This window comes from Apteryx mantelli, chromosome 2 (genome assembly GCF_036417845.1).
Source record: "Apteryx mantelli isolate bAptMan1 chromosome 2, bAptMan1.hap1, whole genome shotgun sequence".
Classification (NCBI taxonomy): Eukaryota; Metazoa; Chordata; class Aves; order Apterygiformes; family Apterygidae; genus Apteryx; species Apteryx mantelli.
In genome coordinates this window covers 121,907,377-121,931,477 of record NC_089979.1, presented here as the reverse complement: position 1 = coordinate 121,931,477, position 24,101 = coordinate 121,907,377, and the positions used below count along the sequence as shown (strand labels likewise).

The following is a 24,101-nucleotide window of genomic DNA, read 5'->3' as shown; positions in this document are numbered from 1 at the left end:
GAACTGTATAGTCCTAATGTTTGCAGGGTCTTCAAGGGTCCTTCTGTGGACCGCAGGGTCTGGTTCTATAAGGAAACATGGCATGGCCAATTCTGCCTGACCAGGAAGGTTTTGCTGTTGAAATGGAATGCAGATGGATCGTTCTTTAAGATGAGCAGATATTAGTGAGCCTATGCTAATCCATCCAGTAAAGTGCTTAGGGACAAATGATATAATCAGGCTACAGGTAGTGGGACAGAATTCCCCCAGCTAATGTATAAGGACTTATACCTTTTTTAATTGTTAATAAAAGGCACCAAACTGAGGCTTCTTTCGACAAAGTTGTTAACTTCCCTTGCAGTCAGCATGAACATACCACTTTTCATGATAACCTGAAAAGACATTTTTCCAGGACTTTCATCTCCAATTATCCATTGATTTTTGTGATGAAAGGGAGACTAAATTTTCATAATAGTTTTAAAAGAATAAAGAAACGCAATTACCATTATGAACAGCAATAATCAGTGGACAGATGAAACAAAAGGTGTGATATAGCTTCAGAGACATGATTGTCATGGGCAAGAACAGCACTGCAGTCTTTGTGCAGTGTTACAAAAGCAAAGCAAATAGGAAGGAAAGGATAATAAACTAAAGGAAGACATAAGAGAGGCAAAAAAAAAAGGAACAACTTGTATTCTAGGCCTGATTCAAAGTTCATTGAAGAAGCTGGAAAGTGTCTGTTGGTTTTGGAATCCAATACAGTGTGCCTAAGAAAAGATTTCTTCTATTTCTCTCTGTTTGCATTGCAATCAAAGCAATTTTTGTGAAAATCTATTTCTATTGAATTTTTAAAGCAGGCCTAAGCCTGGCATCAGTCTACTGACTGATGTCCCCTGTTACAGTATTGTTACTCTGGCTTTTTTATTTCTTTTTATTTTATTTCTTTATTTTTTTTTGCATTGATATCTCTCTCATTTCATTCATGTCATGGAGAATTAGGGAGTACAGCCTTTTGAATGTGGTTTTCTCCAGGAGATTCTTTCCAGAACTGTCAGCTTCCTGAGAATCTTCAGATATATCTTTATAATCTCTCTAGTGAAAGAAAACCTTCAGCGAGGCCTAGAATATCTTGGTGCTAAGCATCTCTATTTTACTCAGATCAGCAGACAGAGAAAATATTTCTTATGGATGTCAGCTAAACTGACTCATTCATAGCTGGCAACTTTTAATAGCCATGAGCTGAAGAGCTTGAAAAGTTATTTTTTCAAGATTTGACTTGCCTCACTGAGTGACCAGAGTGAAAGCTGAGGAATACAAAGGTACTTAATTCTGGGATGAATTATGAAGTTGTGGTTGCCCCCCTCCCCGAGTAGTTCTCCATGGATAAGGTGAAGAGCGTCTGTCTTTGTGGCCCTGACTTTATGACTTGTCAAAGTCTCTGCTGTGGCCAAGGACAAAGGTAGTGCAGCAATAGTGCTGACACAAAGGTGTATTTTACACCCATCAAAATGCAAAGCAAATAGAACTGACCTCTCCCAATGCAGATCTTATGTTCATCACAGATCCTAAATCAAAAAAAGAATACTTAGCCCTTTGCTTTTTAACTGATTTTTGTTCAGCAGAAGGTGCTGCCTGAAAGCACAGAAAGCCTTCTATCAGTTAATATTCTGCGCAAATGTGAAATGAGTATCTGTTGATATACACATCTAAGGTGCTAATCTGTTTTCTTGTTTTTGTTATTTTGTTGTTCATATGTTTGTTTTTGTTCCGGCAGGGTGAGCAAGGAGATCTGGGGGAATCAGGTTACCCAGGAAACCCCGGTTTGCCAGGCCCACAGGTAGCTAAAAGAAATTCTGAGTTGTTTTTGTATGTTAGCTGCAGAGAAAATGAGTTGTCAGTCTTGATCTTTTATTTTTCTTTTGGAGTGCTTTATTTATTTCAGCTAAAAATATTATGAGGAAAATTCTTCACTGGCAAATTTCCTCTGTGACCCTGATAAATTAAATGTGCCAAGTTTCTCTTTCAGTTTATGTAGGTGCAGCTTATACCGAAATTGAAAGAGGACCATGAATGTTAGTAATAAGTAATTTAGTCAACACTTCTCTAGCTTACAGGATATTTTCAAGCAGATATCTTCAAAATGAATTTATTAGAAATAGTTAGCAATAAGCACATAGAATGTGTTGCATGATTGAATCTGTTGTATTTCCAGGGTGCATTGAAATGGTGAAAATGACATTCTGATTGACAAGATCAGTGAAAAAACTTCGTGTTTCAAAAATTTGGTTGGTGAAGTGATTTTGAAGAGAGTTATGGCCATAAGCTCTTTACCGTAGCTTTCAGTTTTAAGATGCTCCATTCACTGACTGTATAGGCATCTGGAGCAAGTGTCTCGTTGGTTGAGGGCTGGTTATGTCACCCTTGATATTTTAGGGGCCTAAGTGGCTCTCTGAATATGGCTACCATGCAGTGACAATATCAGCTGCTTCACATGGGCATATCCCTACAGCCAAGCAGCCAGAAGTTTCACCTCTGCAGAGGATCTTGCAAAATAGGCATTTGTATTCTAGTCACTCCAGCAATCTAATCTTTAGTGAAAGGTAATCAACATTTGACTGACTTTTTTTTTTTAAATGACTTTTTTACTTCAGGGCCCAAGAGGACCACAAGGGATCAGAGGACCTCCAGGACCACAAGGCATGCCAGCCCCTCCGGTTAGCTTTAAATAACATATCCCTGCTGTGCACCTTGGGGGTTTTCTTTTCTCAGTGTTTGTATTATTCTTCTAATTGGTTGGTTTTTAAAACCTATGTAAACAAGAAGAAATGGATGATTTTTCAATATAGTATTTATGGAAACTAATGGCCATATGAAGAAGTTTACTACTACCAATCTGGATTATGGAAAATAACAGCCTTGAAAATAAGTTTAGGTGGGTTAATAGGAAGAGAACTTCAATATTACCAAGTTTTTTCTATGGTTGCAATGCAAAACCTTAGTTTTGCATTCCACTTTCAATTCTCTAGCGTATATCAGCAGTTACATCATGGCTTGCAGCACATCTAGGTCCAGATGTACAGTGGTGTAGTTGAGAGCAAAGCTAGGTAATTGGTTGGTCGATAGTTTTGTCTGAGTATGACCAAGAAGATTTAAGGCTAAGGTATGATGAAGTTGTAACTATTGAATGCCTATTGAGTGCTGATCTTCCTCTCACTTGTGTGATGCTGGTGATTTTGGGGCATTATTTTGGAATTACACCAGTATAACTCAGGATTGGAATGTGGCTGACTCATCCGGCCTTGGGCATCTGCTTCAGTCATGTAACAGTGCTCATGCTTACACAGCCATTTATATATTTATATATAACAGTATACATTTATGTATAACAATATTCATATTGTTTGTGCACTCATGCATGTCTATTCACTATCATACTTAAACATCTGTATAGATGGAAAATAGCATTTATGTCATACTTAGTAATATTTTGGGAATTTTAAAGCAGTCATACAGAAAACAGAAAATAACTGGAATAGTAGCTTGGCCCATAACTCTTACTATGGCCCTCAAAAGCTTTGGGGAAGTCTGTTAATGTGCTAGATGTCTATTCTCATACTATAGCAATTGCAAGTGGCAATGAACCCTTGAGGTGCGTGCAATGAGCCCTTGAATTTTTCATCATGCATCATTTTACTGATATTTCTGATTGTAGGCTAGTCCGGGACCCCCAGGCCCACTTGGCTCTGTTGGGAAGAAAGGTGCAAGGGGAGCAAAGGTAAACTTTTTTAAAGTACCTAATTGCAGCAATCTCACAGCATCATTCATTCAAAAATCTGACTAAAGAAGCATGAACCAAAATTTGTGATGCTCCTATGGAACATGTGAAGAATAATATATTTTTATAGGCATTTTTAGATTGTAAGAGAGTGATGTGCTCAAGGTAAACTTACAGGTGTCAGAGCTATACTAAGAGATTGCTAATGCTACCATGACTGCTGTCCTAATTGCTTTTGTGGCCATGGTTCTCACTGGGGCTTAGCTTCTCACAAAATGCACTCAGGATATGGCAGTGCAGGCCCCTGAACTTATTTTATGATTCCTAGACTCTGTCCAACCCATGGAAGACATGTACCAGCTAATAAAGTTTAGCTGCTTATTTTAACCTTTTTCTTCAGAAGATTCTTAATCAGTCCAAGAAGTCCTGACTAATACGATGTCTATTACACAGGAATTAATATGTTGAAAATAACTAAGTCAACATGAAGTTAGACAAAATGACTTATAAAATTAGGTGGTCCACATTATGATTCACTTATTTGTAACACACTTTATCACTTGCTTTCCTTTCAGTAATGTGCATTTGATATGAGAGACTTACTTTATTAACTAAAACGGACCGATTTTAGGTATTGTTACATCTAAGAACCTAAAAGGCATAACTAATACCACTTAACTAAGCCTTTCAGTATCTCTGAAGGATTATTACATTCAGTGTGTTATTACCTTTAGTGACAAAGAGGTGTTGGAAGGTACCATAATGATTGCCTGAAAACATGTAGTGAAACAGTGAGAAAGGTGGGAACAAGCACAAGAATTTAATCCCTGTGTCTTTGGTGGCAGCAATAACAAAAACTGCTTCTTACTGGAATAAATCAGAGTCTGTCAAGTGCTCCACCATACACTCCATTTTCTCAATCTGGCTTTGTGCTGTTTAGTTTTGGGGTTCTTGTTAGAAGAAAGTTCATGAAGGAAGGGAAAGGCAAAAAAGGAATCCAAGAAAAGAAAACTTGTGAGAGAATTAGGAGCACAAGCTGGACAGACTGCCTGAAAAATGTACTCTGCTGTCAACAGATTCTTCAGGCTGGTAGAATTCCTACTTCCATTAATATAACTTTTCTCAGAAAATGCTCTCACCATTAGGAATCCCTAGTAACAGTGGGATTTTTATTGAAGGAAGACCTGTGGGGTTTAGCTGCATCAGTGCTCAGCACATTCTGATTTGACCGGTGCTTTCCAGTTTCACCTGTAAGAACCCTCCATCAAACATGGTCTGTCGCAGAACACTTTTTGTCTATAAAAGGTGTGAGCACACTTCAGCTGAGCAGACAAACTCCCATTTCAGAAAGAAGAATGATGCTGGATAAGCCAAACTAATGGTTTTTGTATTTCAACTGTGACAGGGTGAGCCTGGTGACCCTGGAGAGAAGGGTGTAGTGGGACCAGCTGGACAGAGGGGCATGCCTGTGAGTCTTTTTGTCCTAATTCAGGGCTTCTGTGGTTTAACTCTCATCCAGCTGAGTCAATACAGTCCATTCCCTCTTCTTTTGTTTTCCCTCTTTGGTACAATTAAAATTATTTTGCATTTGGTTCTCAGTTTCCTTATAGACGCCACATTCCTTGTGGGTTAGAGAGAATATCTTTCCACTCAGATTCTCTATGACAGAGGGAGAATATACCAGAGGTAGGCCATACAGTGGAGAGGAAGCATGGTCTTAATCCATGTTTTCTTTTCACAGCTTTTGCCACCGTTTGCCACTGGTTTTAGACTGTGTTGTGGCAGTTTGCCCTACCTCATCAGCCTAAAGAGGCTGGGCACATCATTGTAATGGGAGGTTTTTAGGCCAGGAGGGAATCGGATGTAAATCTAATCCTCTATTAAAATCTAACTGATGGTATATTCACCCTGTGCAGGGCATGGATGGCAGAGGTGTCTCTGGTCCTGAAGGGAGCAAAGGAGCAAAGGTGAGTTTAGAGAGTCAGAACATCTCATAGTCTCCATTCTGCAAGGTCATTTCTAACATGACCATCCATATTCATATCCGTAATGAGAATTATACCCCCATTCTGACACTAGCAGATGATGATGTCATAACTTGAGAATGACTGGGAGGGACCTGCTCTCTTGAGAATAACCTTTCTCTCTTACTCTTTCCTCGGACAGTGTGTATGTGCATGTGTGTAAGCATATGGGGGCAAAGTTGTATTTTTCATAGTACAACTTGCTTTCTACCCACTTCAGTCTAGACTAGTCTAATTCAGGCTAGCCATTCTTACTGGTAAATGTGGGTGTGAGAAGGCCACCTTGGACTCTTTCACTCCCTCTTTTATCAGAGGAGTGATTCCCTAACTGCCAGGATGGGAGGACATCCTTGCTGTTTTAATGTAAAATACTCATCCTTGTGCTCATATGCTCAGCAAATAAAATCTGGGGATTAACCTCTGAATTAATTCTTATTTAGAAATTCTCATCATTCCCTTCACAGCCCTGAAAAAAAAACAGTGAAATGCCAGTTCCTCTAAAAACATACAAGAATCCAGCTAAAATAAAAACTACACAGAAAGCATGGGCTCAAAATCAGTTATAACTCCACAGATATCTATGATTTGAATGACTCAGTCAGTGACCCACAGTAGGTTAATGGTTGATCATTTGTATGTTTAAAACTTCTATCCAAATATTGGTAATTAATTTCGGGCTTGGGAAGGAGGATCTAAACAAAATGGAGCTGGTGCCATTGTCTACCTCAGTTTCTTTTGTCTTGGGAGGGAAAAATCCCCCATCATTTTGTAATAGTAATTATATAAAATACATAGATACATAAAATATTATAAATAATTATTTATATAAATAATATAAAATACAAAAATACATAAAAAATACAGTGACTTTTTTTCTAATCTTCATTGCTATTAAGTCTGGAAAAGAAATGTAGACTATGAGCAATATTTTCTGAATTCCCACTGTGAAAACAATGATTTCTGGATTTGTTACACTAAACCAGATTGAGTAATAATAAAATCTGTAAATAGCTGGATAAGTGTAATTGTATATCAAAACAATTTACATATTCATGGAAGAATATTTCAGTTTTAGAATGAGATTTGCTGGATCTTGTCTTTTTTATGGGAGTGCTAAAGAACTTTCTCATTAAAAAATAATAAACAAAATTTAAAAAAAGGAAAAGAAAGGAATAGCTTCCTGAAAAATATAGCCATTATACTGGTAATAAGTTGTGTGTTAAAATGGTAGGGCTGAGACTAGCCAGTCAGTATATGTGTGTAATCACTGCACTTTGATTGCAAGCAGGTAAATAACTTCCAGGACCTTTTCTTTGCAAAATTTTCTGTGTGCAATTACTTCTTTCTGTTAAGAGAAAAGAATACTTAACATTTCTTACTAGAAATACCTCAGTTAAATAATTCATCGTTTTTTTACAGGCCTTCTGTTGTTAAGTTGAGCTCTTATTAGACTGCTCATGACTCCACTTGAAGTGACTCCTGGAAATTTGGAATGCATTTTTGTTAGCAGTTAAATATTCTATATCCTGATCCTTGCTTACTCATCTACATTAGGAAGTGTCATGGCACACTGAGAGCCAACTACTTCCTAAGGGAGCCGGGAGCCCAGCATGATAACGAGGCTGGCAGAGGCAGTGCCCTTGTCGACAAGGGTCCTGTCCCACCACCCCCAAGTGAGGTGAGCAGGGCAGGCCTGGGGATGGCAACCAGGGTCAGACACAGCCCAGTGTTTGCTGGGCAAGTCCATAGTGATGGGCTCGTCCAAGGTCAAACTGGGAAGTCAGCTTGACCCGGACCCTGTGGGTCTGGGTCCAAATCAGTGCAGCCCATGGCCAGTCACAAGTGTGGCTGTGAGGCAGCTAAAACTCTAGCTCAGATGGGGGCCAAGTGGGAAAACCTCAGCTTAGAGCATGCTAGAGCATGCTTAGAGCTAGAGCATAGACATGGGGGTTGGCCCTGACTGTGGCCTCCCTGCAGCGCTGTCTGGGAGCTTCTCCCCACAGGACATAAGCTGCACTATCCCTGGGTCCAGGCAGTCAAACCACCACATGGGATGGTAAGGATGTGCTCAGGCCCCTAACAGAAAGTTTCTCTGATGTATTTAGACATGATTTTGTTCACAGGTGTGAAACCTTGCACAGACACTCTCTTTTTTTTTGATTTTGTCTCAGTCCCTGATGTAGTAACTTGCCTGGAACTTGGAGGGAAGAGCAAGAGAGGGAAAAGTTTGGAAGCAGCACCAATGTGTCAGTCCTAGAGCAAATGGTCAGGATGTTGGTGACAGCTGCAATCCCCCTTGCAAAGAGCATGGAATCCTTTCCTGTTGCATGTGAAACAGAAGTGGTCTGGCAGATATCATCTGAGGCCTATCTGTTTTACTCTACTTTTTGTGGGAGAAGCAGAATGCTGCAGAAGCAGCAGAAAAGATACAAAAGCTTCCCAGCAGCCTCTCCAACTGATGAGCTCCTCTTTCTAGAATAGCTCATTATTAAAGTGACTCTTGATACTTCTTGTTATCCAAGGGAAATACCTAATCCCTTTTCTTACCTTCTTAGGTAAACCTTACCAAAATTTCCTCTGATGGAAGAACTCCACACGTTACACATATGTTACATACCAGATCAGTACTTTTAATCTCTTGGAATCTCCCACTTGTTCATTTTGGGGAACATCCTCCTTGTGCTTGTTTTATAAGACACGAGGAACAAAAGTTTCTTCTAAATCTTCTTGTCATTATTCATGGTTTTAAAGGATTGACTTATATACACTGATGTATCTGCACAAAGTTTGTCAGAGCTTGAATTTAAAGCAATTAAAAAAAACAATTTACCCCAAAATGATGATCCAGAAAAAGTTGTTTTCCACCTAATAATTAAGAAAAGAGCCTTTAAAATAGTCTCTGTAAAGACTGCTGTAAATTACACTCTCTTAAGTCCAATCTGGTGTCTATGTGCATGCAAATTTCTGTAAATTTTAGGATAGAGTTATGTGATAATCTACTGAGCAACCCTTGATTGTTTTGCGATGTTTGACAACCATGGCCGGTTTCACGGGAGGGAAATCTTAAAAAAAAGGACGTACATAAGCATTGTGAATTCTGCTAGTTACTCTAATGTCAAGGAAAAATATACTTCAATTCTGATTGATCTTTGTGGGATTTCTGATATTTCTCATACATAAGCAAAGAGCACACCAAAAACCAAACTAACTGAAAACAGTTAATGAGTAAGTGACTTCTAATATGCCATCAAAACATTATGGAATCACTGCTTAGTATGGAGGGTACAATGCTTTGAAACCACGTTTAAAGACTGAGTTCTGAATGCTATGTTGTAGTCATGATCGCTGAACCTGAATTCTACTGTATTTTACTAGGAGGCATAAATAAGATTTGATAAAACACTTATTTGAGAAATGGCAACTGTTGGAAATTCTTAAAATGCTCTTGCTTTAAATAAGCAGATTAAAATGGTGTCATCTGATGATAATGTAGGCTTTAGAAGTAGCCACTGTAACTTGAATTGACTGGAATGCTAAGAATAATTTCATAATTATTTTTGAATTAAAGAGATCAAACACTAAGGAGATCACAAAGTCCTAGATTCTTATGAAGTCTTTTCATATTTTTTGGCAGGGAGAATCTGGATTCATCGGATATCCTGGTACAAAGGTACAAGAATGGGCATATGTTTGCTTTCTTTGTATGTTGTTTTATTCTTGTTTGGAAGGGCTTGTCAGCTTTTCTGGTTTTGTTTCCTTCCTTTTTTTGTTGCCTTTCCTATAAACTTCTGGATTTCATTAATTTTCAGGGAGAAGAGGGGGATCCAGGTATCCCAGGAGCTGAAGGACCCAAAGGAGTTAGGGGTAGAGGGGTAAGAATGATAAACCTGTTAAGTCTCTGAAGAGTTCTATAAGGAAAGTCCCCAGATCCTGAGTGTTTGCTGAACAGCAGAATTCTGAAATTGGTTCCAACTCTGACCTTTTTTGCCATATCCTGGGCAAGAGGTCTTGGAGAGAATGCAGGTCTAAGTCTTTAGAGGTATTCATTGCTTTCTAATAATTTGTAGGAATAATAGTCCATCATTATGTAAAGGCAAGATCCAGCTCACAATGATAGTCATACAAGCTTTTCTATGCTGAAAATCTGCCCGTGTGAAGCAATTAAAAATAAAATCAGTGTTTCTATTTTAGGGTAATGCTGGCACACCAGGTTCCTTTGGAGATCCAGGGGACCAAGGGCCACCAGGACCTATGGTAACGTATTTGTATTTTTAGAAAAAGGGAATATTAAATTTACTCTTAGTTTAATGGCGTATTTAATAATGCTTCATCTGATAAAATACACTTAATCAGCCTGGCAGTTGTATAGAGCTACATCTTGCCTGTGGATGTGTATGCACAAGGGCACCTGCTATTGGAACTGGAACTGTATTGATATAACGCAGGCCAGAACCTCATCCACAGTATTTGGTGTCATCTTTAGGCTGGATAAAAATCTAATTAAAAAAGAGAATACTTTAAAATGTAAAACAGGATTGTTTTGCTGAAAGCCAATACATTTTTCATTTAAAATGTGAAACCATTTAAAGTTAAATTTGCAATTACAGGCACCTATTTAAGGCTTATATTTACTGTAACCTATTAATCCTTATGTACAAATGTATTAATATGCTTTCCTCTGGTATCTGTGATCTGCGTTTTGTACAGCAAAAAAGCTGTATTTTGTATGCCAGCAGGGGAAAGGACCACAAATGTCAGCAGGAATTCGGACTAACCTTATAGGCACTTTAGAAAATCCCTGTATGTGTCTATCTTTATCTTGCAGCAGTTTTTCAAATCCACTCCATGGTGCCCAGAAACAATCCCTAACATTAATTGTTTCTTTGTTAAACTTTCTTAAGCTTACTCATTTAGTTTAAATATGGAACAATATTGATAATAGTATTTTTACCTGTATAACATGGCCCACAGGATACATGCAGCTTATAAAATAATTTTTTTGTCCGTTATACTGTGCTGGTCAATGAATATATCTGGCCCACTTTATTTTATGGTGCTGGGCACGAGAAGGGCCAGGAGCTGCAGCTGGAATGAACTGCCCTCCCTGCTACTTGGCTGCTCACCCTCCCCTACAGTACAGGCAGACAGCCCCTGTGTGCTGACAAGCCAGGCAGCTGCTGGCCCTGCCCATCCGTGCTCCAGGAAGTCCGCAGAGAGATTGCAAGCTCAGGATCTCCTCTTCAGATGCAGACATGGGGGGGGGGGCTTAGAAGGTAGGGGCTTGAAGGGATTATTGTAGTAGCAGTGCATGAAAGGGGGAAGCGGGAATGTTGGGAAAAGTGGAAGAGAGAGAGTTGCAGGAACAGGTATAGGTAGTAGGCAGGTCCAGACAAAACAGGCTTGTTTTACCCATTCCTCCTGTTATGATGCATCAGCTATCAGCCGTATGGTTATTCAATACGGGTCATATCTTTATGGCTCAGTCACCACTGATCAGCTGCTGCAAACACCATTCATTAAGGCTCAGGCAGTTCACAGTTAATTGTTGCTCCATAGTACTAAGGCAGAGTTGGGACATGCTGGGAAACACAAGAAGAAAAAGGCATGGAATGGCTGTGATGGGGCTGGCAGAAGGAGAGGAGAAGAGATGAGGAAAGTTGAACTCAGGCAAGAGATGGAAGGCAGGGGGGAATGGAGGGTGAAGCAACAAGTATGGAGTTGAGGTTGTCATTCGGGGAGGTGAAGAGGTATATGATTTTGGTAAATTGTGTTATCATGGTATGGAGGGATTAGCTAAAGGTTGTGGGATGCAGAGTTCAAGTTTTTCTGGTGTACGGTACTGCAGCCCACCTGTGAGGAGGTGGAAGTCTTCAGTGGCCCTGCCGCCTGGTTGAATTGCACGTGATGATGAAAACACTCAAGTTGCCTTAAAAAAGAAAAGTTATTCTTGTATTTTATTTCTGTTACAAAGGTCAAACAATACTTTATTTTGAAAAAGGATGTTTGGAGTACTGGCATTCACACACAGCTCCTGAAGAGAAGGCTGCAGAGTAGCCAAAGCCAGCTAGACCTGCTGAGCAGTTGTGGTGGGTGTAGGGTTTGCAGGATTACCTGAGGCAGAAGAACTGTGGGGATTCTGCCCTGTGAGAGGAGTGGGCAAGAAGGCCTTTCAGGGGCTGAAAGGGACATAAAGTATAGATAACTGAACCACAGCATTTTTTGCTAGCAGAAGTTGCTGACTAGAAGGAAGATCCAATTCCTAATGATATTGGTCTTCAAGAGCAACAAATATTGAACATTCATAAAAAAAGGAAGGAAAGCCCTACTGAGAAGTAGTCTGCACCTATGTCAGGAACAGGTCCACAGAAATCCATGCTGGTGACGACGTGTCCCCACATTTCTAACTCAGAAATGGTTATCAGGGGAACACTGTATGCCTGCATTTTCTTTGGGCTTCAGTGCCGTGATGGAAATACATTATTAGAGGCTGGTTTTCTGGGCGTGTTTTAATTTATTTCAGGGTACCAAGGGACCAAGAGGCACCATTGCAATGGAAGTAAGTAATTACGTTAGAGCTAACGGCACACTGCATGGAATTAACGGTTTTAGTTTTCTTCCATTCAAAGCATGGACCTCAATGAGCACTGTTAACTGTTAGAAAATAACATCCTTTTCAAATACTTGTCAGCATAGAGTGGATCATTCTGCTTGTAAATAATCAAGGAATGAGAAACAATTGTGAGCATGGATTTATTCCGTGTCCAAACTTTTACAGACTATTTGACTATAAACATTCCTTTCTCTGTTATTTCATTCAGATTAGTTTACACACCAGCTCAGGCTTAGGGTTACGTTTTACTCTTACAAAGGGTGGCCTTTCCTCAGCCACAGCTGTTTTCACTGGAAATAGCAGGGCAGAATTTCTCCAGAATCCTGATCCCCATATAGGATGAAGATGCCTGAGTAAAGGCTTCATCTAACCCTTATGTGGACAGTTGCCTGCAGGCAATACTGTTGTAAATATGTTCTATGTCCTAGCAAGTTGCTTTAGAATTTCCTGCCCGTTTTCCTTTGGAGGCACCATTGCCCTGTGACCTCCTTGTGACCTTCTAGATCAGATTATTGCATAAAACAAAAAGTGGATAAATGACTATTTCATGCTCTAGGGTATTGTTAAGTGTCCACAGAGCACGTCTGAAAAAACCTTAGTTTCTGTAGTAGGAGAAGAGCCTGAAGTCCACTGTACTATTTGAAATAGGGAGGAACTGAGATGTGTGTTCAGGCACTGGGATCTGATCTTTAGCTCAAACCAATAGTAAGATTCCCAGCCTGGGATGGACTGGGATTTGCCACTAATTGCTTTTTGGTTTTGCTCTTGCAGCCTTGTGAACTTGTGAATTTTACACGAGAAAACTGCCGTAAGTAGGGAGCATCTTCTTTTATCTCTGAATCCATTTAGTCACCATTCTTAGAGGGAATAGCCTCCACTGGAAACCCTTTAGGCTGGTAGGTTGAATCTGGCTGAGGCTAAGGGTGACTAGTAGCCGTTAACTGTGATGGTGGTTCAGCAGGTATGTAAGACAAGCTTACACTTTTTGCTCATTTTTCCTGTCAATTATGAAAATACTAACAAATTTCTCTGGTCCTCATTTAGGCTTAAATTATTTTATTATTATTATGCCAAACCCCCTTTGGGAGAATCTGTGAGGGAGAGAAGACAGTATTTATGTATCTCCTCTGTTCCCAGTTTGGAGTGTTCATTCTCTCTCAGCCTTCTCTGCTCAGCAGAACCCAGAACAGTCTCTTTAAATCTCATTCAGTGAAACTGCACTATTTTGAGTATTTGATTGTGGAGGAGGATGGTTGTACCTAACTGACAGATTCTGATAGTTGTCTGAGCTGTGGATCAGGCTTTTTAATGAAAGCAAGGGAATATGTCACTATTTTCATGAATATGAGTGCAAAATAATTTATTTTGTCTCCATCTCTCCATTCCAGCTTGCTCATCAGGTAAGCCCATCAGACCTCTCTATGCCTTTTATTTCATGGACTTGAAGAAAAAACCAGCAATGTTTGAATTTTGGAAAGGCTCTCACACTGAATTTTTTGTTTCAAAATACAGACACATGTCCAATTTATCCAACTGAAGTGGTGTTTGCCCTTGATATGTCTGAAGATGTTACTCCAGCTGCATTTGAAAGAATGAGGAACATTGTCATGTCTTTGCTTAGGACCATTAAGATCAGTGAAAGCAACTGCCCAACAGGCGCTCGTGTCTCCATTGTGTCTTTCAATACCAACACGCGCTATCTCATCCGATTCTCAGAATTCCAAAAGAGCAGCTTGCTGCTGCAAGCAGTCCGGAGAGTACCGCTAGAGAGATCCACTGGAAAACGTAATATTGGGGCAGCCATGAGGTTTGTTGCAAGGAACGTCTTTAAACGGGTTCGTCACGGCATCCTCATAAGAAAAGTTGCCATATTTTTTGCCAATGGTCCATCGCAAGATGATGATGTCATCAGCACAGCTGCACTTGAGTTGAGTGCCTTGGATATCACTCCAGTGGTTATTGCCTTCAGTGAAGTGCCAAATATCAGGCGTGCCTTCTCAGTAAGTAGATTGACTATAGAAAATTGAAACTCTCAGTGAGAATCAATCATCTATTTGCTTAATAGCTATTAGTATTTGGTTAAAACATGCTCTCAAACTAGTTACTTCTCCAGGAAAAGTTTAGATCCTATCCCTTATTAGAAAGAGGTATGTTAAAACGTACTATTTTAACAAAGGAACACTGATTCTTTCTGCACATGAATTATTTATGACTAGTGGTTTTAGGCCAAATCATGTAATTTAAATAACATTGAGTTAATTTCAGTTTGTTTCTTATGCAGCATTCTTTTCTGATGTTGTGACATCTACTATTTAATTACCAAACCGTGGCACTAGTTTCTAGGAAGTCTTCCACTATTACCCAATAGTGGAAGACTTCAAGTACAGGAGTTTATCTTCCCAAAGAAAACTAAATTGAACAAGACCCCTTTCAATAGCTACATTGCCATTAGTACAAGAGAAGAAATAAAACCTTTTGTTTTATAATATGACTTCATATAGAAAAGATATTAAATAGAAAAAATACGTATTGCATATTACCAGGAGCCAAAGGAAAAAAATCTAACTTTCTTTAAGGTTTGGTAGTATGTCTTCCATGTTCTTTCTCTTCAATTTATTTTTGGATCATCTGTGCTCAGTTTTAACTTATTTTAAAGTAAAGTTTCTTCCAGCTGCTGTTTCTTCAAAATCATCCTTGTAGAAGGAAACTGTATTTACTTATGTATTTACTTATGCTTAGCCTGCACCAGGAATGTTCACACTGGCAGGATAAGGCAACATTAATTCAAAGGTTATAAATTTTACCCTTGCTGTAATGCTTTCCAAAATGAAAGAACATACAGGTTGGCAAACAAACAGAATAGTCCCACTGTGAAGTGTTAGCTTCATCCTAATTTACTGCAAATGTTTAAGACATGTTTTTTTATTCCAGGAATCGCACAAGTAAACAACACAATTATAAACAGCCCATGAACATGCTAGGGAACAGAGGAATATTGGGCAGCAGGAGTCTGGCCAGCTTTAAAGCAAAGCTGAGAGCAGCTGTTGGACAAGGAGAAAGGCAAAAAATTCACTACCTAGTTCTCTTTTATGATGACAATGGTGGCATGGCAATCAACCTCCCCCTGCCACCCAAGCAAATAAAAAAATGCTTTTTCTTTTAGATGGCCTTCTGCACTTTGCAGTTCAGAGGTGGTTTGGTCTTCATGATGTTTCTCATTATACTGGCCTGAGATACTTGCTGTCTTTGGTTAGCTTGCTTTAGGAGTCTCAGATTATAGATCACTTAACAAGTCATCACCAATCTTAATTCCTGCCTAATCTAGGATCTAGGAAGAACAGAAAGACAAAGTATAAAAATGACTGTGGACAGAGGACTTAAGTGCAACACTGTGCAGAAATACCAGAGCTAGCTTTGAATGAGCTATTACGAGTATAACTAACTGCCTTAATGCGATACGCTGGCTAATGAACTGTGCTAATGTTGTGCTCTATTTCAATGCACAAGGACTAGTGTTTATCACGATCTCAGTAAAAAAGGCACTCAGATTCTGTAAAGTAGCTCTGAAAAATGCCATTTGTTGGAGCTAACACCATAAGGAAAATGAGGATAGTACAGATAATTTTACGTCCCTTCAGACACTGGGAACCCCAAGTTGTATAGCATCAAATGGGCCTTCAGTCAGGCACAGCATGCCTTGCAGACCCTGTCTGTCAAAAGATTACCTTACATTTGGTCTTTTGAGCTCTTATAGGATTTTCTTAAAAGAAAAGGATTCTATTAATCATTTCTACTGTCAAAGAGAAGGTTCACATGAGAACTTGTTGCTGCACATTTAGATAAAGACAAAGTCATGCAGGTGGTATAATCATTAGTGCAAAGTGGGAGCTGCCTTCAGGCTTCTTCCTTACAATTAGCTGGCTAACTCTCCCTGCAACACAGGCCTGAAGGCCAAGCTATAGGTGCAACATAGTGCAGCAAAGCACAGCACAGGCCTGTGCCTACTCAGGTTAACTGTTATGTGGATCACTAACTCATCAATGTATAATGGTCTTCTGGTTAGGATCACTACAGCTGGCAGAGATATGTTTGCATTAGCAGCTGCACTAACCAGCAATCTCTGTGGCACAGTGTGGAGATAAACCTGTAGGCATGAAGAGATTTCCTTACTTGCCAGAGCAGCAGAGGAGGACTATGGAAAAGCCTAGAAAACCACTATCATGACTGCTAATACAACTTCTTAACCGCAAAAGCTTCTAAGCTTATCTGGGTGCTGATGTATTTCTCGAAGAGATTGATTCTGTTGTTTTCTTTCCATTCTCAGTGTTTAGATTTCTTCATACTTCAGGTGCCAATGTTAATTCCTGAAGTGCTCCAGGGCAACCAGAATGGCAACTGGAAAAGTCTTCTGTGTACCTGTTTGATATTACAATAGCAGTGAAACCCCCAAGATAGGGACAGTGGCTGTTTCAGCAGAAAAATAGTACAGACATTAAGTATTAAGAACTGAGAAAAAAAGATCTGTGTTTTGGGTATATAATGTTACTTTTGTGTCTGCTTTAAAACACAGATTGATGATACTAGAAGATTTCAGTTATTTGTTTGGGAAAGACAACAGAGTGAAAGTTTGGAGAACATCACATATTGTACTCTTTGCTATGGTAAGACTTTTTACAAATTCCAGCTGTTGTATTGGTCTTTTTATCTTTTCAATAACAAATCCTATAGATTTCATTAAAATAATTCTTCTGGGCAATATGGATAGAAAGAGTTCAAAGCTCAAAAACACAAAAGCTGTTTAACTGGTTCCTGTCTCAGCTATGCAAAATGAATTATTATATTTGGCATTTTCTTTATAACAGAAATGCACTTAAAATAGCTTTATGGTTCTGGGAAACCAGGCTCATTTACTGTAAATTCTACATTTTGAAGGGGGGGAGAAGCTGCTAAATGATAATAATATTTAGGAAAGATGAGCAGTTGTCTGAGATTAAAAAGAGTTTGTTTCAGTGTCCTTTGTCCTGTTTAGATTTCAGTGGAAGAAAATTACTCGAGGGAACTCTTATCTCTTAAGTTTTACTTTAGGAACACTTTTTGCTCTCACACCTGAGTAATTTCCCATCATATCTCAAAACCTTATTCAGCAAGATTCATCCATTGTTTCTTACAACAAAATTTCTGATTGCCATATTGAATTTTAAATCAAAATTTAAGAAGTAAAGTAGAGTTTTCTTTCTAAACCATTGCTTTTGTTGTACTCTTTAAATAGTTTGTTGCCTATTGGCTCTTCTTCTCTAGATAAATGCAAACCAAGTACGAACTGTGAGGTTCCCATTCCTCCTCCTGTTGTGATGGATCTGGATATCACTTACATCATGGACAGTTCTCGCAGTGTCAGCAGTGAAGAGTTTCAGAGAGCCAAAGACTTTGTGAGCAACATGCTAGATCAGTTTGTCATTGCCCCACAGCCAAGTGAGACATATGGAGGCACCAGAGTGGCACTGGTGCAACAGGCTCCCAGAGGCTTCCTGCCTAACAGAAGCCAAAGCCCCGTGGCCCTGGAGTTTGATCTAGTCACATACAACAAGAAAGATTTGATGAAGAAACATATCCAAGAGTCTGTTCACCAAATGGAAGGACCATCAGCCATTGCTTCTGCATTACAGTGGACAGTTGAAAATATATTTTTTAAAGCCCCCAGGCAAAGAAAGCACAGGGTCATATTTACAATAGTTGGAAGCAAAACTAGCAAATGGGACAGAGAGAGGCTGAGAGAGATTTCACTTGGAGTCAAGTGCCAAGGATTCACCTTGTTCACTTTAGCGCTTGGCAGTGATGTGAGTGAGAGTGAGCTGACAGAGCTGTCCAGCTCCCCCACAGAGCAGCACTTGCTGTCGTTGGGCAGGGTTTCAACATCCGAGATGGCATATGCTCAGAGGTTTAGCCGGGCATTCCTAAATCTCCTACAACGTAAGTAGCATCCAACAGGGTTTGCTTATGTTATGAAAAGAATGAGAAATGCTGTTTAGACAAAAGTAGTCTGTGCATCCACTGTCATTCAGTTTCTAGTCATAAACTAACTAGTTGGTCTTTCATTTGTAGTTCACAGCAGATGCTAGACACTAATGGAAATGCCAGTAACTGCAGAACAACATTATATTTTAATAGAGCCTTAGGCCAAAGTCTTACAAAAATTTTCCCCATTAGTTTGCATTTAATGTGGGGCTTAATTGACTCCACTCTTCAGCCAAGAAACCACAATTCTGTTCCTGAATTAGGCCTTCATTCCTGCTCTGACTAGTGGCAGGTCCAGATTTACTCAGCTGCTAGTGCTTATTTAGGTTTTTTTTTAGTTCAAACATCTAGCTGATCTGGCCTTAACGTCTCTTTCCTGCAATTATTCCTCCTCTGTAGAGCAGAGAAAGAACTTCTGAACTTTCCAGGACACGCATATACAGGTTAGCAGTTATTGGTTGCTTTGAAATATATACAAGAGAAACATGAAGAATGAAGATGTCACTGATTTGAAATCCCCATCAGAAGCGCATACTTACAGGCACCAAAGTTTCTACGGAAGGATAAATAGTGTATTGCAAAGTAATACCACATCTCTTACGTCGTTTTCATTTCCCCGGTCATAGTGCCAGTCCTTGTAGGTGTCATATGTTATTTATTTGAAGGATACATATTCCACAACAAAAATTTCACATAGTACTTTTTTTATCAAACTTACTGGGATTTGGAGGAATTTAAAACTCAGCTGTCACTTCTTGTGCTTTCCCCATAGGGGAAATGAACAGCTACCCTTCTCCTGAACTTCAAGAAGAGTGTGAAAACTTAGATCGGGGAGACACGCAACAGCAAGTATCTGTTATTGAAAGGTTTGGAATTGCCTATTAAAGTTATTCAGTGTGTATGGGATAAAACTGTGTATTTACATTTATCTCTCAATATAGAATTTTCTCCCATTGAGTTAGTAGTTACATTCCAACTACCTTTAATAGAAACAGTATCAGGACCAAAAAAGTTTTTCACAGAATTCAGAAGGAATGAACAAGATGCATTTTTCAAGGCCTTACTAGTGCTTAACCCTCCCTTTTTTTCTCCTCCTTGGAAGGGTGCCTTTTCCTGGCTCAGATGAAACTGGTTACAGTCATGGTTTGGAAAAAGTTGAAACAACTGAAAATAGAGTCCTGGAGAAAACTATAACAACTACCACAGAACTTGGATACACAGTGTCAAAGACGGGATATGATTATGAGGAGGATGAGTATTTCACACAAGAGGATGCTAAAGAAAAAAAGCCACAAGAGTATGGAGAAGCTCAGGAGGAGAATGAGGAAAACTTAGAGGCAACAGTAGAAACTAGGGCTGCCTATAAGGATTACGGTATGATTTTAGAGCATGAAAAACTCTTTGAATTCAATAGAAAGACTCTCAATTGCAAAGGGCTCATTTCAATGTTTACTCAGTGTGAAGCATGTCCATTTAGTAAATATTCCAAAGCTTTGTGCTGCCATGTGATCGTATTCAGTCCAAATCTATATACTAGGAGTTTGTAACTGAAGGCAGAATTGTAGGTGTCATTTAGATTTTAGCTTTGATTTACAACTTTTGTTAATAATGTAACATAAATTTGTAATCTCTTTTACAAAAATAGCTGATGATATTAAATCACCTAGTTGCACTGTAATTACTGAGTTACTCCTGCTCCTAACTCAGTTCAACATGGAGGAACTAAGCATGTCTCTGCTACAGGCTATTCCTGCAGGAGGAACTGGACCCTCCACTAGATGTATCCTATCAAAAAGATATTCTTCATGTTTTTTACCTTGCCTCCTAATTAGGCATATTTCTTTGCAGATTTGCCATTTATTACAGTAGGTACGGTAATCTGATTGTGAGCTCAGTTCTCTCACCAACATTCCTTTAGCACTATCAAGTGTTGTTATTGTTTAGACTACAATTGTAGAGAATTTCTGTTGAAAAATCAGTGGTGTCTGTATGACTTTTGGTGTGCTTGCTCCTCACTACAGCTCCCATCCCTCTGTTTTTCATCTCTCCCCAACCAAAAATGATTCTAAGGACACTCTGGTAACTCCATCCCTGATGAAAGGGCCAATGCTTTTGCACAGCTGTTGTAATATCAGATCTTTAATTAAGAACTGATGTACTTCTGGGAAGCCCAGACATCCACAGTACATGACTGACTTCCTTGACACATACGGAATTGGTCTGGTGTTGGCCTAACTTCATGTGTACCATCTTGAATCAGTGTTCTCCATTAACCAGCGCATGACCTCTGTGGTCACATAGAAAATTCTGTAGCATGAATGTATGCTACTGTTCACACTTTGCAAATAAAATGTTTCCCATAAGGTAACAGGCTCATTGCACAGGTGTTGTGCAACATTAGCTGCTTAGAAGACAGGTATAAATAAAAGTTCCCAATCTTAATTTGTAATTAGCGCCCCTAAAGTTTACTTCTAAAAACATGTAGCACAGTTTTGGAGCTTTCCTTTCCAGAGATGTACCTTGTATAGATCTACTGATTGATTTTCTTGTTTTTCAGTTGAGTAGGAGGAGAAGGCTGTGTTATTTTAAATCTCTAGGCTGGGTAGTTTTCTCAGTATTTTGCTTTCCTTCTTTTGCTTTCCTTTTGATGTCCTACTCTTCTGACTTCATTTGAATAACTCTGAATTCACATTGGTGAAAGCTGATTAGATCCTTACTCACTGAATAGCAGATTGCTACAAACAGTGCTACTTTCACCTACTTTTTGGCAAATTTGTACGATTTAACTCTATATGTCTCTGGGATTTGGCTTAGAGACTATCATGAATGATTTAGTTTTCTATGTATGCTCGTTTATGAAATTTTACTGAAGGGTACTGGGATAAAAACTTGGAATAAAGCAGAGGGATGTTCTGAAAAGTTTGAAGAGCAGTTTGTGCTAACTTCATTTCACTAGTCCCTATAGATGAGGCATAATCATTTTACAGTAATTTTAGTAAAATTCTACGTTAGAAGACTAAACACCTTTTAGTTTTTCTCTTTTTCATTTCTGTTTATGCCACTGAAAATCTAGTTGTTTCAGTAATTCCTTCTGATTAAATCAATCAGAGTAAGAGGAGCCTCATGGCCACCCTCACACTGTGGGTGTGTGGGTGGATACGTAGTGAATCTTTGTAAGACCTTGAACAGACTACTTCTCTCATTTGCCAGTTTGCACTGAATGTTACTTTTCACTGAAATTCCAATGCTAAGAAGGGTAGTTCTTTCTTTCATTGACTCTATTTCTTATTTGCCTTTTCCAGATGCATGTGACCTGCTTCAGGATAGCGGAGGATGTCAAGATTATGTTCTGAAGTGGTACTACAACAAAGCGCAGAAAACGTGTGGTCAGTTTTGGTATGGGGGCTGTGGAGGCAACAAAAATAGATTTGAAACACAAGAAGAATGTAAAGTCTTGTGTATAGAATCTTTCTAGCGCAGAGACAGTTAAATTACCTTAATTCTTCAGTTACACTATCAAGATGATGGGGAGAAGGGCTCAAAAGGAAATGCTTAACACTAACTACTTGACTCCCAGATTTCAGGTGAGAGAAATACTTAGCAAAGTTTTTATCTAGTAACTTAATAGTGAAAATAAAGTTTAAACTATTGCTCGGTTGATCCAATGTAAAAGAAGTGAGAAACTTGTTTTCATAGCCAATAGTGTATTGTTTAAAAGGAATAAAAATATTGAAACTTGACTTTCTTCCATAAACACCAAAATGTGCACTTTTTAAATGTACTGAATAAAATAAAATAATACCTCTTTTTCATGAAATAACATCGGATGGAAGAAACTAATGTCAAAATGCTTTGATTCATTTGCTTGCATTTATCCTGCTTAGAGAAAGTACCAAAAAGCATTTATCTCAAAGGACATAAAATTGCCAGAGCTTACTTCGCACTGATATAGAGGATTTTTCTACCATAAAATCATTCTCAGCTGCTTAATTTTTTTTCCAAGTAATCCAACATGAATAAAATCATTCCTTCTGAAATGTGTATGCCATTAGTTCTTCAAACAGATGTCATCATATTTTCATAGATTGGCTCTTCATCTCATGTAAATCAGCATTGGTCCCTTTCCCTTACTGCCAAAGGTTAGGCAAGTTCATCCATTTTAGACCATTAGATTTTGGTGGTTGTTCTTGAGGGAAAGAAAAAAATCCCAAGGACATTTTCTGATTAAAGATAATTAATGCAGTGCCCTGCAGCAAAGTGGGACTTAGCTGGACTTTCACACTCTGACTTACCCAAACTCTGCTGCTGCCCATTCTACAACTGTAGAAGCCATGGTGCACTTAACTCTGTCACCTTGGGCCGCTTTGTAGAGGTGGCTGTACTCACCTAGAGTACTATTCTGCTTCTGTGTTTGTCTACAGTAAGGTAGATAAGATATCTCTAAGAAATTTGCATGGGCTACTGACCAAGAATTCCTAAAAACAGACTTTTAGGGAGTCACCATAACATACACGAACTTGGATTTCCTGAGCTGTGATTTCTCAAAGCCTGGTGCTTTTGGCTGTCACCCAGAGGGAGCCTGTTGTGAGGAATGACTTTGAACAGAGTGGACTCTCGTGAAGCCCTGCCAGCCTCAGAGCCATAAAAATGCTGAACAACTCACTGCTAAAGGAGACAATGCCACCCTTAGCTCAGTTGAGGAAGGGTGCTCCTTGGTTTAAAAGTCTGCAAAATGTCTCGTGGGTTACTGCTACTGACCCAAACTGTGGGTGAGAATGGGGTGAGTTGTTGAAGCTTATGGTCTTTCACCTTGGGATTTTCTTGCAAGTGACAGAATGGAACTGCTAAAATTAGCACAATGGCATAGAAAATATTCTACTGTTTGTTTCTATATTTTTACTACATTTGTGACTAGGAAACTTGGTACTTGAGGAGGGCCACTTAGGTTTCTGGTTGGGGGCTAGAGCTGGTCTAATAATTTTGTCAAGGAATAAATTGAACCTGGGTTTGCTTTTTGCCACATTATTCACAGGGCTTTTAATTTTGAAGTGGTTAATATTGCTAATTAAGTGCTATTTTCTGTTTGTAATAGTTGGCAATAGTTTCTCTCCTCTTTCAAAAGGAATGGCTCCCTCTCCTTAAATCAGATGTACACAAAGGGAAGGAGTCTGCCTTTGTTGGAGAACCAGGTTCAGTTTTTAACATGAGACCCACAAAAACTCTGTCTCTTGGTGGTATGATCTCCTTTTGTTGAGATAAGTAAATAATTCTCTTAGTTGGAAAGTAAAGGTCAAAAATCAAGCATCTCTGCCCTTGTATCAGAGACAGTTGCTGATAGCTGAGGTTCTTCTCTTCTGCTCAAGAGACGTATAGTCCCCTGATGGATCTCAGCTGCATGCAATCCCGCTCTTCCTTTCAGCTGGCTCTTGATATCTGGGGCTAGTTAGTCTTGCTGTTAGCTCTAAATCCTTGTTTTTCATTCAGAGGAGAATCTTGGTGTGTGGATCCTCTTTCCTTGATAAGGAAAAATTTGTATGGCTGTGTGGGCTGACCTGTTCATGCTTTCTACACACACATCTTCCACCCCATTACCTCAGACAGGCTGCTTGATCTTCTTTCTGGAGCAATGCAAGATAAGACAAGCTAGCTGGTCTTTTTGAGGAATGACCCTCAAAGCCTCCTAACCTGGTTTTCTTTC

General features: G+C 39.2%; 1 protein-coding gene across 1 annotated transcript in view; it reads left to right on the top strand.

The window, feature by feature from the left end:
• The window catches only part of LOC106491159 (collagen alpha-6(VI) chain-like), a 60,706-nt gene extending 38,266 nt beyond the window's left edge, over positions 1–22,440 (top strand). Inside the window, exons 23-39 of the mRNA XM_067292182.1 lie at positions 1,754–1,816; positions 2,631–2,693; positions 3,692–3,754; positions 5,160–5,222; positions 5,671–5,721; positions 9,413–9,448; positions 9,588–9,650; positions 9,970–10,032; positions 12,299–12,334; positions 13,160–13,196; positions 13,777–13,788; positions 13,901–14,388; positions 16,959–17,049; positions 17,687–18,358; positions 19,176–19,269; positions 19,506–19,777; positions 21,706–22,440. Of these exons, the coding sequence (XP_067148283.1) occupies positions 1,754–1,816; positions 2,631–2,693; positions 3,692–3,754; positions 5,160–5,222; positions 5,671–5,721; positions 9,413–9,448; positions 9,588–9,650; positions 9,970–10,032; positions 12,299–12,334; positions 13,160–13,196; positions 13,777–13,788; positions 13,901–14,388; positions 16,959–17,049; positions 17,687–18,358; positions 19,176–19,269; positions 19,506–19,777; positions 21,706–21,878 (2,340 nt within the window). The 3' untranslated portion in view covers positions 21,879–22,440. The remainder of the gene's footprint in view (positions 1–1,753; positions 1,817–2,630; positions 2,694–3,691; positions 3,755–5,159; positions 5,223–5,670; positions 5,722–9,412; positions 9,449–9,587; positions 9,651–9,969; positions 10,033–12,298; positions 12,335–13,159; positions 13,197–13,776; positions 13,789–13,900; positions 14,389–16,958; positions 17,050–17,686; positions 18,359–19,175; positions 19,270–19,505; positions 19,778–21,705) is intronic.
• The last annotated feature ends 1,661 nt before the right edge of the window (positions 22,441–24,101 follow it).